The 17097-nt window shown below is 37.5% G+C and overlaps 1 protein-coding gene across 2 annotated transcripts in view; it reads left to right on the forward strand.

Annotated features, from left to right (window-relative positions):
- LOC114497078 (lipase member K) overlaps positions 1-16242 on the forward strand; it is a 92877-nt gene extending 76635 nt beyond the window's left edge. For both annotated transcript variants that reach the window (XM_036026960.1, XM_036026959.1), the window contains 4 exons: positions 5329-5475; positions 7305-7376; positions 9877-9948; positions 15387-16242. In XM_036026960.1, coding sequence (XP_035882853.1) covers positions 5329-5475; positions 7305-7376; positions 9877-9948; positions 15387-15620 — 525 coding nt within the window. In that variant the 3' untranslated portion in view covers positions 15621-16242. The remainder of the gene's footprint in view (positions 1-5328; positions 5476-7304; positions 7377-9876; positions 9949-15386) is intronic.
- Positions 16243-17097: the final 855 nt, after the last annotated feature.

Here is a 17097-nt window from a genome sequence, read left to right on the forward strand (position 1 = left end):
ACCAGACCACCTTGTTATACCACACACAAGAATAAATTCAAAAATGGATCAAAGACTTAAGTGTTAGATCCAAAACCATAAAAACTGTGGAAGAAAACAGGCAGCAAAATCTTGAACATTTCTTGTGGCAATATTTTATCGGGTATATCTCCCCAGGAAAGAGAAACAAAAGAAAAAATAAACAAATGGGTACATCAAACTGAAAAGGGTTTTCACAGCAAAGGAAATCATCAGCAAAATAAAAAGACAACCCACAAATTGGAAAACCTTTTTGCCACTACATCTGATAAGAGGTTAATATCCAAAATTTATAAAGAACTTAAAAAACTTCCTGACTGGCGTAGCTCGGTGGATTGAGTGCAGGCTGCAAACCAAAGTGTCGCAGGTTCGATTCCCAGTCAGGGTACATGCCTGGGTTGCAGGCCATGACCCTCAGCAACTGCACATTGATGTTTCTCTCTCTCTCTCTCCCCCTCCCTTCCCTCTCTAAATAAATAAATAAATAAATAAATAAGTAAATAAAATCTTAAAAAAAAAGAACTTACAAAACTCAACACCAAAAACAAACAAACCCAAACAACTCAATTTAAAAATGAGCAAAAGACCTGAATAAACACTTCTTGAAAGAGGGCATACGGATAGCCAACAGCCATATGAAAAGAAGTTCAAAGCCCTGGCTGGCGTAGCTCAGTGGATTGAGCATGAGCTGTGAAAACCAAAGTGTCGCAGGTTCGATTCCCAGTCAGGGTACATGCTGGGTTGCAGGCCATCATCCCCAGCAACCCCACATTGATGTTTCTCTCTCTCTCTCTTTCTCCTTCCCTTCCCTCTCTAAAAAAATAAATAAATAAAATCTTTAAAAAAATGTTATAAAAAAAAGTTCAATACCACTAATCATCAGAGAAATGCAAATTAAAACCACAATGAGATATCATCTCACATCTGTCAGAATGACTATCATCAGTAAATCAACATACAAGTGCTGGTGAGTATGTAGAGAAAGGAGAACACTTTTGCATTGTTAATGGGATTATAGATTGGTGCTGCCACTGTGGAAAGCAGTATGGAGTTACTTCAAAAATTAAAAATGGATCTGTTTCTCAAGTCAGCTATTCTACTTCTGGGAATATATCTGATGGAACTCAATACACTAATTCAAAAGAACCTAAGCACCGCTATGTTCATTGCAGTTTATTTACAAATGCAATATATGGAGGCAGCCCAAGTGCCCATCAGTAGATGAGTGGATAGAACAACTGTGCCACATTTACACAGTAGAATACTACTCATTGGTAAAAAAGAAGAAAATTTTACCCTTTGCGATGATATAGATAGACCGGGGAACATTATGCAAAGTGAAATTAGTCAATCAGAGAAAGACAAATACTGTATGATTTCACTAATATGTGGCTTCTAGTGAACATATGAACTATGAACATATGAACATATGAACTTTCCTTGAACTAACAAGGAAAATAGAGACAGACTCATAGATGGAGCACAGGATAATAGTGCATGGGGGAGGTTAGGGAGTAGAGGGTTAGAGCAAAAAGGTAAAAGAACTCATAGACAAGAGTGTGGTGATTGCTGGGGGAGTGAGTATAAATTGGGGACTAAATGGTAATGGAAAAATACAGTAAAGATTAATTTTAAAAAAGAAAAAAACAAAGGTGGAGTCATCACACTCTTGATTTCAAACTATGTTACAAAAACAGAGTAATCAAATAGTAACATACTGGCATAAAAAACAGGAACATGGACCAGCAAAACAGGACAGAGAGCCCAGAAATAAACCCTTACTTATGGTCACCTAATCTTTGACAGGGCGCTATGAACACACAGTGGGAAAAGGATAGTCTCTTCAATAAATAACATTGGGATAACTGGCTAGCTACATGCAAAAGAATGAAACCGGATCCCTATGTTATACCACACAGAAAATTAACTTGAAAGGGATTAAAGAGTTAAGGGTAAGACCTGCAACTGTAAAACACATAGAAGGAAACTTAAGGAAAAGGTTCTTGACATTAATCTTACTAATAATTTACTTTGATAAAATACCCAAAGCATGGGTAATGAAAATAAAACAAATAAGACTAACCAAAATGTTTCAGCTCAGCAAGTGATGTAATCAATATGTTAAGAATGTAACCTACAGTACTTGCCAGGTATATATATGATACAAGGTTAATATAAAATATACAAAGAAATATAACTCAATAGGAAAAACTGAGTAATTTAATTTAAAAATGGGCAAAGGACCACAAGTTTTTTCCAAAGAACATATACGAATGACTAGTAGATATGTGAAAAAGTGCTCAACATTATTAATCATCAGGAAAATGCAAATTAAAACCACAATGAGACATCACCTCATACCTGACAATAAGATATCATCTCATACCTTTTAGAATGGCTTTTCTCAGAATGACAAGAAATTATAAATGATGGTGAGAATGTGGAGAACAGGGAACCCTTTATACTGTACTATTAATGGAAGTAAACTGGCATGGCCCTTATGGAAAATAATATACAGGTTCCTCAACAAATTAAAATACAAAAATTAAAAAGAACATAAAAAGGCCAAAGAAAAGTAGGAAATACTTTCATTTGCAACAACATGGATGAATCTGGAGAGCTTAGTGCTAAATGACATAAGCCAGACAAAGACAAATACTGTATGGAATCACTTATGTATGGAATCTTTAAAAAGCCCATTTTATAGAAGCAAAAACTAAAATGGTGGTTTCTGGGACTGAAAAGGGGGAAAATAGGGAGATGTAGGTCAAAGGGTACAAGCTTTTATTAATAGGATTTTTAATGTTTACAGTGTCAATTAATCATTAAAGTTGTAAGTTAATAAGTAAATTTAAAAATATAGAATTTGTCAAGTTGTTTGGGATATTCACTGAGATAATTGTACTGGGCTGTAGTAGGTGCTCTATAAATATTATCTAGTATTATTAACTGAATTTATTTTGCAGTCAAAGCCACAGCCACAAATCTTCTCCCCCACCCCTCATTTTGCCCCTGGGCATTTATGCCTTCTTCTTATCTTTCTTTGTTCTACGTTATAGCTTGCTTTGACCCTTTGCTTTTTACATATTCTGTATGATACTAAGGATTAATATTATTTCCATTTCTTAAAAGGAGAACTTGAATCTCAGAGAGGTTAAACAACCTATTCTAAATTGCCCAGCTAATGGGCAGAATCAGAATTTGAACCCAAATCTGATCAGGCCATCCATGGTCAGTGCTCTTTTTCATATGTTGTCATCTCAATGCCGACCTGAAGAAGTCAGTCCTGGGTCATTATGCAGCCATACATACTGGTGCCCAGCTCAGCAGGCTGTTGAGGGCTGAATGCAGTCCCTGTTCTGCCTGACAAGCCATGTGCTCTGGCACAGAGTCATGTGCCCAGAAGAAAGATGGGGGCAGGAGTGCTTTTGTAATTGTCACAAAGGTACCAAAAAAGCTAACAGCAGAAGCGTATCTCCATGCTGTTATGAGACAAACATGTCCCTCCAGAGCCAACCTGGAATTACATTAACAAGTCAGCATGTTCACCACTCTGTGAGTGGATGCTATATGGCTGGTTAGTCTGCATTATTATCCTCCCTTTTAGGTTAGGGTAAAGGACCAATTATTTATCCTTGGGTGAATGGATGTTAGCTTTGCTGAGTCACTCATGCATGGTTACAGAGGCGGAGTCAAGTCAGAGGCTATCATGCTATTTCACCCTGTATTTAGGAAAGTAAACCATCAGAACAAAGAACAAGAACTTCTTATGGTACATAACCTCTTCCTTCACATCATATTTTCACGGTCAGTTACTATCTGAACTGGCTGTTTTCTTTCACATGAATTTTCTGCCAAGTGCAGATGATGAAGATATTGGCAAATGAAAAATAAAAATGTTCACTGAGTAAAATCAGATCCTGCCTTTTACTTTAATTACTTATTTATGTCATGATCTATTTAGGTTATCACACTTGAGAACACAGATGTCAACATTCTTTTAAAAGATAAGCACTATTAAATTATCATGAAGATAGTTACATGGGAAGAGTTACAATTTGTTAAATGGATTAAATAAATTATGTGACATATTGTTCAAGGGTCCCAGTGACTGTGACAAAGTGAGTAAGAGGCCAGAATAAATTAGATAATGCCTGCAGTGGCCTGAACTAGTTTAACATCTTGTAGCCTCTCCCTGTCTCCTTTCCTTCCTTTCTCCGGCCCTCCCTCTCTCTGGCATGAAGGATTATATTAAGTCATGGCATATCATGTACTTCATCAATATCCCATGGAATATAAAATATTTTATTAAATATTACCTTTGGTTGTAAGGATAACCAATTTTTACACTTGGAATTTAATGAATTATAACAGTAGGAATTTACTAAATCTAGTTTACCAAAGATAATATGTTATTGCAGTGCATTAGTGCAATAAAAATAAATGCTAGTTTTTTTTGTTCTTAGTTGTGATTGCCAATTAAAAAAGAATTCCAAAATGGAGAAATGATAGTATTTTAGTGTAAATGGATGTTTCCAAAAGTTTTAAGAATCAAAAAAAATATCTTTTCACCTTTATATCTAGTTTATTATCCTAAGATTATAAAACTATTTATTGTAAAACTGCAGCAAGATTGGATTTATATGCACAGGGATTAGATATTAATTTATGTTTTAACTTCAAGGATTCTTAAAGTTCAAAAGATATGTTCAAGTTACTTGCAATATCACTTGAAATTCCATGAATGGAGATTGATTTATTTGGGGTAAGCTTTTGCCTCTAGAAAGAGTGTATTAAAAGATTCTGGAAGGAATGACTTACCAAGTCTGTATTAGTCACTAAATATAATAATAGTACTGTTTTTGTAATGTTCACTAGGTCTAGAAAATGCACTAGGGGTCTTTTAAACATGACTTATTGTCTTCACAGCAGTTCTACTTAGTGCCCATTGATTTTTCCATTTTAAATTTGAGAAAATTCAGGACACTAGAAATGAAATACTTTTCTAAGGTATAAGAGAAAAAGTCCAAAATCAAACCAAGGTTTTTCTGGTTCCAAAGCCTTAACTGTGTTCTATGAGGACTAGTTTCTTAGGGGGCATTAAAAAAACACTCCAAGAAACGGATCTCGAGAAATGAAGTGAGCTGAGGGAACTGCAAAGACAAAATTTAATGTAACTCTTGCTTTCACTGAGTTCTAAGTACTAAGCAGATGTCATCTTCTGTCCAGCCCTTGTCTGAATTACTACTTATTTTCCACTGTTGACATGCACCCCATGAAATTTGATGGTGTTTTACATTGAACTTGCAGGTATTATTTGGTGACAAGATGTTCTCTCCTCATACATTTTTTGAACAATTCATTGCCACCAAGGTGTGTAACCGGAAGCTATTTCGTCGTATTTGCAGCAACTTCCTATTTTCTTTTTCTGGATTTGATCCGAAAAACTTAAACATGGTACGTGTAAGTAGTTGGATCTGGGAAAGCAATTGTTTTGTTGCACAATGGTTAGGAGATGTTACTCTAAATTGCACAGAAACCATGTTGAAGGTCTCCTTTTTGTCTCCTGAAATGTTAAAGGATATTCAGTTTCCATTCAAAGCTGAGAGTCTACCTACTTTAGTATGAGGATTTGAGAAAGTTTTTTTGCTAAAAATTCTTATCAACTCTTGCTATTAGCCAAAGTTCCACATTGGAAAGCCCCTCACTTTGATTATAGCTATGGTTTTGAAACTTACCTTGCTGTGCATGAGCCCTATCTTAGCCCTAGTGAAGTACAATTTCAGGAAGTGAGCTCAGGCTTCTCTATTTAAATCAGTTTTCCACTTTCATGTAGAAATAGCCATTTTGTGAGCCACTTCTTTAATCCAAAGAGATAAAGGGGTGGCTCTTCAGTGATGGCTACACATTCACTGTTCAAGGGATATGGAGAGGACAAATGTTGGGTGCTTGTCGAGCCGTTGCCAACTCAACTGAGAGCCTTTCCTTTTTTAGTTACTGCTAGCTGACCCAAACAGTGGGAAGAGGAAAGAGAGGCAGTTACTGTCTACTGCCCAGTTAGAGAGGAGATATGTATGAAACCAGAGACAAAGCTGAAGGTGATTTCCACTTGTGTCTCAGATTCTGCGCAGAGATTTGTATCCCTCTGGAGGTAGAAAGCACTGATTAATATTTTCCTTGCATTCAGGCAAGGTTTAAAATGTTGTCTTTGCAAAGCATGTGTTAGCCTCTGCTTTTCACATCCCTTTCTCACTTTCTGAATTTATTGGGGAGACTGTGTTTGCCTATCATTTAGATGGAAGCATTTCATGTAGGCAATGCTAAGTAAAAAGACATTTAAGCAAACTCAATAGAGGTAATTTGAAAATCACCCTCTCAACATAGTTTAAGAGTTTGCTAAAGTAATCCCTGACAAAATGCCACACTTGAACATAAATTGGCAGTCCTCATTGTACATTTGTGCAGTGAGATTGCCTTCTTTTTTCTCACTGTTGGGGCTCAGACTATGGAATATTACAATGCCTGCAAGAATGTTTAGTAGAATATAACCAGGGGTATGTAAGTAGAATGTTTGCAGAACTTTGAAAGAATACACATGTCCCAAACTCAGCCCTGGAGATTTTAATATTGAATCTCTGGTTTGGGTAGCTTTAGTTGTATTTTCTAAAGCTCCAAGATGTTTCTGATGTTTGCTTTGGTGGACAAATCACTCATTTTGTATACTAAAAAACCAGAATGCAATTGAAAATATGAAAAACTCAAGGTTTTTTTTAAAATACAGAATAAATTTAAATGTTAGTAGAAGTTAAAATGTTGGGTGACTTATGTCCTACAAACTTTCACAGAGCCCTATAGAATATTTTAAAAATCAGAAAACAAATGGGAACATTCAGATCTGTTCTCAATATCTTACAATGAACAACTTTCTTACAACGTCCTTTGGGACATAATACAGGGTGAAGAAGAAAATCAATGGGGCTTTTATCCCATGACTTCCTGTCCCCTGGGACCTGTCCGAGAGGCAACTAGAAAGAAAAGGTGTATTATTTTCTGCCTCTGACCCATGGGATGCCCTTTGTGGGCTTCATGAAGACACTGCTCAGGACAGAAGAACAGAGCTAAGGGAAGGAAAACTTCTTAAACATGGGCTTCTTTGGTTAATATGTCTTCAGGGAGTATGCTATATATTTATGACTACAAGAAAAACTTAAAAAAGTATTCAAATTTACTTGTGATGTGATTATATGATTAGCCTCAGGATGAAACATGATCTCTTTACTGTGCAGAGTCGCTTGGATGTTTATCTGGCACAGAGTCCAGCAGGAACGTCTGTTCAGAATATGCTACACTGGTCCCAGGTACATGCTTCCTGTTTCTGATGTGGTGCACACATCATGTCTATGCAAGATCTCCGAGTAGCACCCCCAGACAGCTCGCTGCAGGGTTTTGCAGGCACCTGTCACTGTCCAGCTGATATCTCTAGAATCAGCATCAACACATGTTGATTTCCTTTACTCCCTTCTCGTCTGCATGTCCTCAGTGCCTAGAGTCTGGGCCTGGTTCCCACATATTCTAACTGAATTCTGATCCTTAGATTATTCTAAACTGCCTTTTCTAGGGAAAGTTTATATTTCCTCTTCTGGGACATCACCAGTTCTACCAGAGCTTTATGCATCATGATATAGGCTAGTCCAGAAAGACCTCACCCTTCATTTGGTCTCTGGGCCATTTCAGAGTATGGAGTTTTACTCAGAGAAAATTAAATATTAGGGAGTGATCAATATAGCTTAATGTTGTCTGTTTTTACCCTCAGTTTAAGTTTTTTTCTTTGTGTTACTATGTTACTCAATATTTGACAAGCTCCAAGATAAGTCAAGTTCAATTAGTGTAGTTTCCTGAGCCAAGTATATAAGAGAGTTTGTGTGTGGAATGGGGGATAGGGGGGAGAGTTCTTCCCAAAATTTTAATGTATCTGAGATCTCTAGTAATTTGCATTTAAAACTACACTCTGATACATTAGTTTCTTGCTTTAAACTTTAAAATCATGGCCATAGTTAGCCTGAAACACTAGTTGGGAATTTCTGAAATAAGCCTTCAAGTTTGTATCAGAAAAAAGATGTTCAAGGCATAGCACCTCCTGCTGGTGAGGAGACAGACTCACTGATGGGTGTGGCCTTCCAGGCAGTGCAACTTCAATTTCATATTTACTGAGCACTTACTATGTCTTCTTTTATTATTTCTATACATGACTTCATCCAATATCATTTAATTCATCCTCATGACAATCTTGCAATAAAGACACTAATATCCTTGTTCTACAAATGCCATAGCCAATCCCTTACACATCTCACAGCTGACTCCTCTTCCAGGGCATTCTTCTCTGAAAGAAAGTCCTCTTCAAGATAGAAATAAAGGTTGGGGTATAAAATATTTGGTCATAAGTTATATAGACAGCTAAGGCAAGAATGAGGAAGATGGTAGTAACATTAGTAAAAAAGATTTGTTGAACATTTCTAGGTGTTACATGTTTTTATTTTTCTATTTACTCTTCACAAGCTATGAGAAGAATGCTATTGTCAATCCTATTTCATAGGTGAGAAAACAGGTTTAGAGAAGACAAATATCTTGTCCCAGACCACAGATTCAATATTTCTTTAAGCTTAGATGCAAAAGTCCACGTTTTTAACTAGTATACTCTATTGCTTCCCATTGCTAAAGTCTTGCAAAATTCCAATAACAGAAGGCCACTGCCTCTGTCGATATAAATCTCATGGGATCATTTAAAACTAAAAGTCAAGTTTAAATCGATGAGTATGGAAAAAAATATCTGAGATTCAAGTTAAGAAAAAACCCTTAGAGTAGTCTGTGAATAGTTTAATGAAGAGCTTGAGGTAAAGGTAAAAATTATCTGCCTCTTCAAATAGGCATGGGTGGCAAATAACAGAAAAAGGAACCCCAAAGTATATGAATGTTTCTGTTGTGATATCTGAAGTCTAAAATTAAAATGCGCAAAAGGGCAAGCGTGGTGTCTCAGACACGCAGCTTGTGGCCACCCTGCTGATAACATGCCAGGGTGCTTGGCCCTGCAGACAGGAGACAGACCCAGAAAACCACACCTCCCAATGAAGCACCCCAGGCGTTCTGGGAATGAATGTCCCTTTAAATAGTAACAAAACTGTTTAAGAATAGGGAGTATCATCAGAATATCCTAGACCGCCTGATAAGAATAATAAGGTTTAAAGTTACTTAATAATAATGGCAGATATTTTTTAATGTAAGAGATGTATGGGTGGCCCTGGCTGGTATGGCTCATTGGACTGAGCGCCGGACTGGGAACCAAAGTGTCTCTGGCCCAATTCCCAGTCAGGGCACGTGCCTGGGTTGCAGGCCAGGTCCCCAGTAGAGGGTGCAAGAGAGGCAACCACACGTGAATGTTTTCCTCTGTCTTTCCCTTCCCCTCTCTCTAAAAATAAATAATTAAAAATCTTTTTTAAAAAAGAAATGTATAGGTGGTGCCTTTTAAATATATATAGATGTAGATATAGATATGTAAATTCCTTAAGCCAAGATATTTAAGAACCATTCAATTCAGCATCTTTTAAAACTTCTCTGTGTACAGCATTGTAACATTTTAAAGGCATTTCTGTTTGAGGATATTCATTGGAAAATTAGAAGGGGGGATACAAGCTTAACAATGTTTCAGAAATTAGTATCAATTTTTATTATTTGGCTTATTAATCTTTACTGAATTTTAAAAAGTAGGATATCATGTCAATCTTCTCTGTACATTTCTTGCTTACTGTCTTCAAGCGTTTGATTTTTTGGTATCATTTTAATGTGTTTATTATTTTATCATAGGCTGTTAATTCTGGTCTGTTCCAAGCTTTTGATTGGGGAAACCCTGATAAGAACATGGAGCACTTTCACCAGGTAAAGTAATAACAGTCATCAGTGGCATACTGTGAATGAGCTAATGCATGCAGGGTGGGCAAAAGGAGGCTTACAGTTGTGAGTATGCAAAACACAGCATTAATTCTTGTATTATTATTTATTGATTATTATATTATTTTTCATATGAAAAATTGTAAACCTGCTTTTGCACCACTGTGCATGGCATCCACTCATTAAATACTTACTAGATCTCATTCAGACCATGCCAGCTATTTTTTATGGGTCATATATTATTTATTGGTTTCTTACCATGTGCCATATCATTACTTTTGATCTTCACTATGGCCTTGGAAGGCTCAGAGAGGTTAAGTAAATTGTCAAAATTATTTAGCTAGTAAAGAATCAAAATATGACCCAGGAGTTTCTGGATCTAAAGTCTACTCTTCTCCTACTCTACTCACTGTTTTTCAAAAAAAAAAAAAAAAAAAAGAAAGAAACTCTCAGCATTTAAGATCATATATTAAAGGGAGAAGTAAAGATACATAATTGTTGTTTCTAGAGCATATGCTCTGACTTCATATTCATCTCCATAAAATGAGCTCATACTGTCTTATTAGTTCTTTGGAAAGTTGTTTACTACTATACAGGATCATTAAAGATACACCAGACAGGAATGTCCCCTTTAGGAAGAATCCGTGCTATTCCCCAGAGAATGCTACATCAAGATATTTCTTGATGTTCTCTATGAAAAGTTTTGGAGCAAAAATTCCATATTAAGGGAAATATGTGTGTTTTTTAGTAAACAAGGGAATTTAATAGAGATTTCGACTTTTTTTCTGATAGACTGAGCTCACATTAAACAAGTAGTCATCAAAGATACATGGGTTTTGCAAACAAAGGATGTGGAAGTTTTGAAATTTTTTGAAATGTGGATTTTCAGTGCCACCATAATAACTACAATAGTAAAAATGAATAAATTCAACTGGTGTGAAAAATCTGACTTTTCTCCTAAACTACTATAATTACATATGTGTGTGGGTGTGTGTGCCCAAACACACTATGTCTATATGCACTATTTACTCATAATTATCCAATTCCTTGCTTTGGCAAGAGTATATAGCTGCTTTAGGAAAAACTTTTAGGTGGTGGCCTTACTCTGTAAGACTCAGATACCTCTGTGGATAAGATTAAGTGACTTGCAGGTATTAGCTTTATCATTATGTTTTCAGATTCTATTTTTTAAAATGATGATTCAGGTTTAGCTATGAATATTTTGCTTGGTACTTTGGGGGAAATTCCTAAACAAACTGAGGGCAAATTATATGCATGTTTAAAAAGCAATAAACCTAGTCACAACTATAAGTAATAACACTATACATTAGACAAGTGTAATTACCAATGTTATCACCAATCTTTTATTATAAAGAAAGTAAAAATTCTTGGCCAAAAGACACTGTGTATCACTTAAATCCTAATCTTAATATTCATTTTTCTTTGTTACCTTTCTAGGCTCTCCATTCATCCTTAGCAGGGTATTAAGTCATTTCAGTAAAGATATTCTGATTCCAGGGGCTTCTCAGACCTCTCTTGTGTCCTGAAGCTTGCTGACATTTGTTGCTGCCGCTGTTGTGTTGCATTGTCATGTATTTTTATCTCTGTCTTTGCATTTAAATAGTTATGCCTTGTGTTATTCTATTGAGAAAAGTATAGAGTCAGAAAAAGCATGTCTCTTTTCTCAGTAGTTGCACTTTCCATTTGAGCTACTGCACCAGGCTTTCCTGAGTCCGTCTTCCCCTCACATGCACTACTGACCAGTGCTAATCTGCATTCATTTCCTTCTTTCCCTTTGCATTGCCTTCGTTTAACAACACACATTCTTATTTACCACTTGGTCCTAAGCTCAGGTCCAATGCCTCCCGGTATTATGGGTAGGGATAATATGCTCTAAAATATAGTAATACAAACATTGAAACACCAACCCATCAACTGGAAATAACATCTGGAATTTGTACCAGTGTGCTCTGCCTGAATATCACCCCACAAAGAGAATGCGGGGTGCACAGTCACCAAGTCGAGTCTCCCTCAGGCATATTTCTAGTTCTCTGAGAAACCTCTCCCTGAATACCCTGGGAGCAAGTGATCCCAACCCCAGGAACTGCCCAGGGTTCCAGCACCAGGAAGACAACCCCCATTACCTCTGGCTATAAAAACCAGTGGGGGTTGGGGTGGCAGAAGAAACTGCCAGATTTTCACTGCTTAAAGGACCCACATGGACTTAGAATGTGCACAGATCACAGGGCAGCAGCTGGAGGGGTACCAGTCTCACACAGGAAGTGGGTGAAGAGATAGGAAATGAGGCGAGCACCGGGCAGACCTCTGAAGGCCAGACAGCGGTGTTTTCCCCTCTCTGGCCACCCCTTTGGAGCTGGGGAACAGTGAAGTAGGTTGCCCTGCCCTGGCAATTACCTAAGGCTCTGCCACATACTATTTACAGGTGCCTTTGCTACATAGGCCATGCTACTAAGACAAGGAGTAAAAACAGTTCTACCTAATACACAGAAACAAACACAGGGAGGTTGCCAAATTGAGGAAACAAAGAAATATGGCCCAAATGAAAGAACAGAACAAAACCCTAGAAACAGAACTAAACGAATGGAGGTGGCCAACCTATCAGATGCAGAGTTCAAAACGCTGTTGATAAGGATGCTCTGAGAACCCACTGAGTATGGCAAAAAAAAAAAAAAAAGGAAGAAATGAAGGTTACACAAAGTAAAATGAAGAAAAATATACAGGGAACCTGTTGGTGAAAAAAAGAAGCCAGGATTCAAATCAATGATTTAGAACAAAAGGAAGAAATACCCTGGCTGGCGTAGCTCAGTGGATTGAGCGCGGGCTGGGAACCAAAGTGTCCCAGGTTCGATTCCCAGCCAGGGTACATGCCTGGGTTGCAGGCCATAACCCCCAGCAACCACACATTGATGTTTCTCTCTCTCTCTATCTCCCTCCCTTCCCTCTCTAAAAATAAAAATAAAATAAAATAAAATAAAAAGAAATAAACAGTGGACCAGGACAGAAAGAAGAAATAAAAATTTAAAAAATTGAGGAGAGGCTTAGGAACCTCTGGGACAACTTTAAACATACCAACATCCAAATCATAGGGGTGAAAGAAGAGAAGAGGAAGAGTAAGAAATTGAAAGCTTTTCTGAAAAAATAATGAAAGAAAACCCCTAATTTGGTGAAGGAAATAGAGATATGAGTCAAGGAAGCACAGAGAGTCCCAAACACGTTGGACTCAAAGAGGACCACACCAAAACACATCATAATTAAAATGTCAAAGGTTAAAGATAAGCAGAGAATCTTAAAACCAGCAAGAGAAAAGAAGACAGTTATGTACAAAGAAGTTCCCAGAAGATTCTCAGCTGATTTCTCAAGAGAAACTTTGCAGGCTAGAAGGGACAGACAAGAAGTATTCAAAGCCATGAAGAGCAAGAACCTACAACCTAGATCACTCTGTCTAGCAAAGCTCTCATTTAGAATTGAAGGGCAGATAAAGTGCTTCCCAGACAAGGTAAAACTAAAGGAATTCATCATCACCAAGCTATTATTACATGAAATGTTAAAGGAATTTATTTAAGAAAAAGAAGATCAAGACTATGAACATTAAAATGACAACAAACTCACAGCTATCAACAACTGAATCTTAAAAATAAGAACTAAGCAAATAAGCAGAAGAGGAATAGAATAATAGATATGGAGATCATTTGGAGGGTTATCAGCTGGGAAGCAGAAGGGGGGCAGAATGGGGGAAAAGGTACAGGGAAAAAGAGACATAAATGGTAGGTACAAAATAGACAGGGGGATGTTAAGAATAGCATAGGAAATGGAGAAGCCAAATTACACACATGACCCATGGACAGGAACTATGGGGGGATTGCTGGAGGTAACGGGGGTACCAGACTCAGGGAGGCAAAGAGGAAAAACTAGGACAACTGTAAGAGCATAATCAATACAATATACTTAAAAAAAAAAAAAACCCAAAACCTCTCCCTGGCCTAGGTCACATTTTCCTAAGGATCTATATTTTTGTCCATATTACCATTTCTTCCTAATTTTGCTGCCAAAATTAACTATTGTATATTAATCTTCTCAGGCTGCCATTAAAAAAGTATTCTAGACTGAGTTGCTTAACAGAAATTTATTTCTCACAGTTCTGGAAGCTGGAAGTCCAAGGACAAGGTGGCAGCATAGTTGGGTTCTGCAGAGGGCTCTCTTTGTCTTGAAGAGAGCCTATTTCGATATGGGCTCATAGGGCCTTTCCTCAGTGGGTGCTCTTCCCCTTCTCATAAGACCATCAATTGTATTGGATTAGGACCCAACCTTTATGACCTCATCTAACTTAATGATATCCTAAAAGCCTTCTCTCCAAATATAATCATTGTGGGGTAGAGTTTTGACATATAAATTTGGCTTAGGTTGGGGAAGAGTTTAGTCCATAGGATATGGTAATAGTTAAGACTCAGTTGCAAGTAGCAGAAATCAACTCTATTTTACACACACACACACACACACACACACACACACACACACACACTGCTTTAGTAAACTAAGAGTATAGTGGTAAACTCACAAAAGCCAGAAACTTAAACACTGTCATCAGGGATCTCTCTCTCTCGCTTCCATCATGAAAGTAATAGGATAGGTGACTAGATGTATCTAGTTCTTTCAACTGCAAACCCAAAGAAAAAGGCAATAATTTTTTAACAGTTCCAGCAAAAAGTTCCAAAGAGAACTCGAGCTGAGTTTTAATCATCTCTCATACAACCACTGTGGCCAGGAGAATAAAGAGCTAATTGGCCAGACCTGGTCACCCTGGACCACTCTGGAACTGGAGGAGAGGAATTTGTTGAATCAGCACAGGAAAGGTGTTACCAGAGCCCAGGAGTCAGGGAAAACTTGCCAGGAGATGAGCACCCCAGGCATGATTGCTCTGTAACAGGCTGGCTTTTTAACATCATATTTCCGATGTCTGTTTTTATGCATTGGTTCCAATGCTCCCTGAAGAGTCTGCTTAAATGTCAATAATTACCCTGAGCCCAAGTTTCTGCATATGTGGAGGGGTATTTATATATATTCTATCCAATATTTTGTTTGAAAGGACACACTCCCAGTTCAAGTGCTACTAGAAAGATGATGCCCATAAAAATATGGGCCCCTTTTCTTTAGGATCCTTTCCTATTTCCCCAAAAGTGAAAATCAGAAATACAATGGTTGTTTTTTTAAATTCATAATTTATGTTATTGCCCTGAAGCGTTTTAAGTAAATTTAACATTTTAATGTCTGCATATCATTAAGTGTATCCTAATTGTGCATTTTTAACATTTAAAGAACGTGCTTAAAAACTGATAATGTTAGTTCTATAATGTGGTTTTCTGTGAAAACTTTTTTTTCTTTCTCTCTTTCTCTTTCATTGTATTTAGCTTACACCTCCCGTATACAACGTTTCTCAGATGGAAGTTCCAACAGCAATGTGGAGTGGTGGACAGGACAATGTGGCTGATTCCAAGGACACTGAAAATTTACTTCCTAAAATCACCAGACTCATTTATTACAAATTTATTCCTCACTACAATCATGTGGATTTTTACCTTGGACAGGATGCACCGCAGGAAATTTACCAAGACCTAATTAGAATGATGAAGGAATGTTTTTGAAGTTAAATACACTTACCTTTTTCTAAGCAAGCAAGTTTCCATGATAATAATATGGCATACAGACCCAAAGGCGACCCCTCCAATGACTTGCCTCCTCATGTCAATGCATTTGTGTAGTTCGCACTCCTTGGGTAAGGGAGGGACCTGACACTTGCTTCTAGAATTGACGAAGGTGATGGGCTGTCACACCCTTGATTAGATTATGTTCCTGGCAAAGGTGCCAGGATGTCACTCCCTGATTACTTTATATTGTATAAGAAACCATATTAGCAGACTGGAACAGGAGATTCTCCTTGCTGGCTTGATGAAGTAAGCAGCTATGTTGAGGAAACCCACATAGAAAGGAGCTATTTGTGGCTTCTAGGATCTGCTGGTGGCCTCCAGTCGACAACCTGCAAAGAGTCAGGACTCCATCATACAGCTATAAGGAAATGTATTCTGCCTGAAACTTGAATGAGCTTGGAAGCACATTCTTTCCCAGAGAAGCCTCCAGCTGAGAATGCAGCCCCGCCAACACTTGGATTGCAGCCTGGTGAGACCTGGAGCAGAGGACCTCGCTATGCCGTGCCCTGAACACTGACCCACAGAAACAGTGAGATAATAAATATATGTGGTTCTACACTGCTAAGTCTGTGGTAATTTGTTTTCAGCAATAGCAAGCCACTACTGCTATTAATAATAATAAGTTATTATTGTTGTTATTATTATTTTTGTCTCTTTGGTTAGAAGATTGAGAGACCCGGCTCTTATTTCCCTTTGTCATATTTCCTTTGGCCTGAAGAACCTCCTTGAACATTGCTTATTTTGTAGATCAGCTAGTGACTGATTCTCTCAGGGCTTGTCTGGGAAAGAAATCTTTATTTTGACTTCATTTCTTCATTTTTTTTACTGTGATTAGGATGTTTAACATGAGATCTACCTTCTTAATGTATTTTAAGTGTATATACAGTTTTGTTAACTATAGGTACTATGTTGTACAGAAGATCCCTAGAACCTTTTCTTCTTGCCTGACTGAAACTTTGTACCTGTTGAACAACCATTCCCCTCTTCCTCCGCCCCCAGCCCCAGGCAGCCACCATTCTACTCTTTGCATCTATGAGTTTGACTATTTTATACATTTTATAAACATGAATCATTCAGTGTTTGTCCTTTGTGACTAGATTATTTCACTAAGTACCATATTTTGCCATGTATAATGTACACTTTTTTTGCCCAAAGTTTTGAGGGGAAAACGAGGATGCGCACCATACATTGGTAGAACTGAAACGTGGCTGTACATCATACACAGCGACATGCAGTATAATGTCCTTTAGGTTCACCCGTGTTGTTGCCTATGACAGGGGGTCTTTTTAAAAGCTGGATAGTATTCCAATGTATGTATTGGAATACATACATTGTGGAGTGCATGAAAAAATGCATCCCACATTTCTCTTACCCATTTGTTCATCAGTGAACATGTAGGTTGCTCCCAGATCTT

This window comes from Phyllostomus discolor, chromosome 5, assembly GCF_004126475.2.
Source record: "Phyllostomus discolor isolate MPI-MPIP mPhyDis1 chromosome 5, mPhyDis1.pri.v3, whole genome shotgun sequence".
Taxonomy (NCBI): domain Eukaryota; kingdom Metazoa; phylum Chordata; class Mammalia; order Chiroptera; family Phyllostomidae; genus Phyllostomus; species Phyllostomus discolor.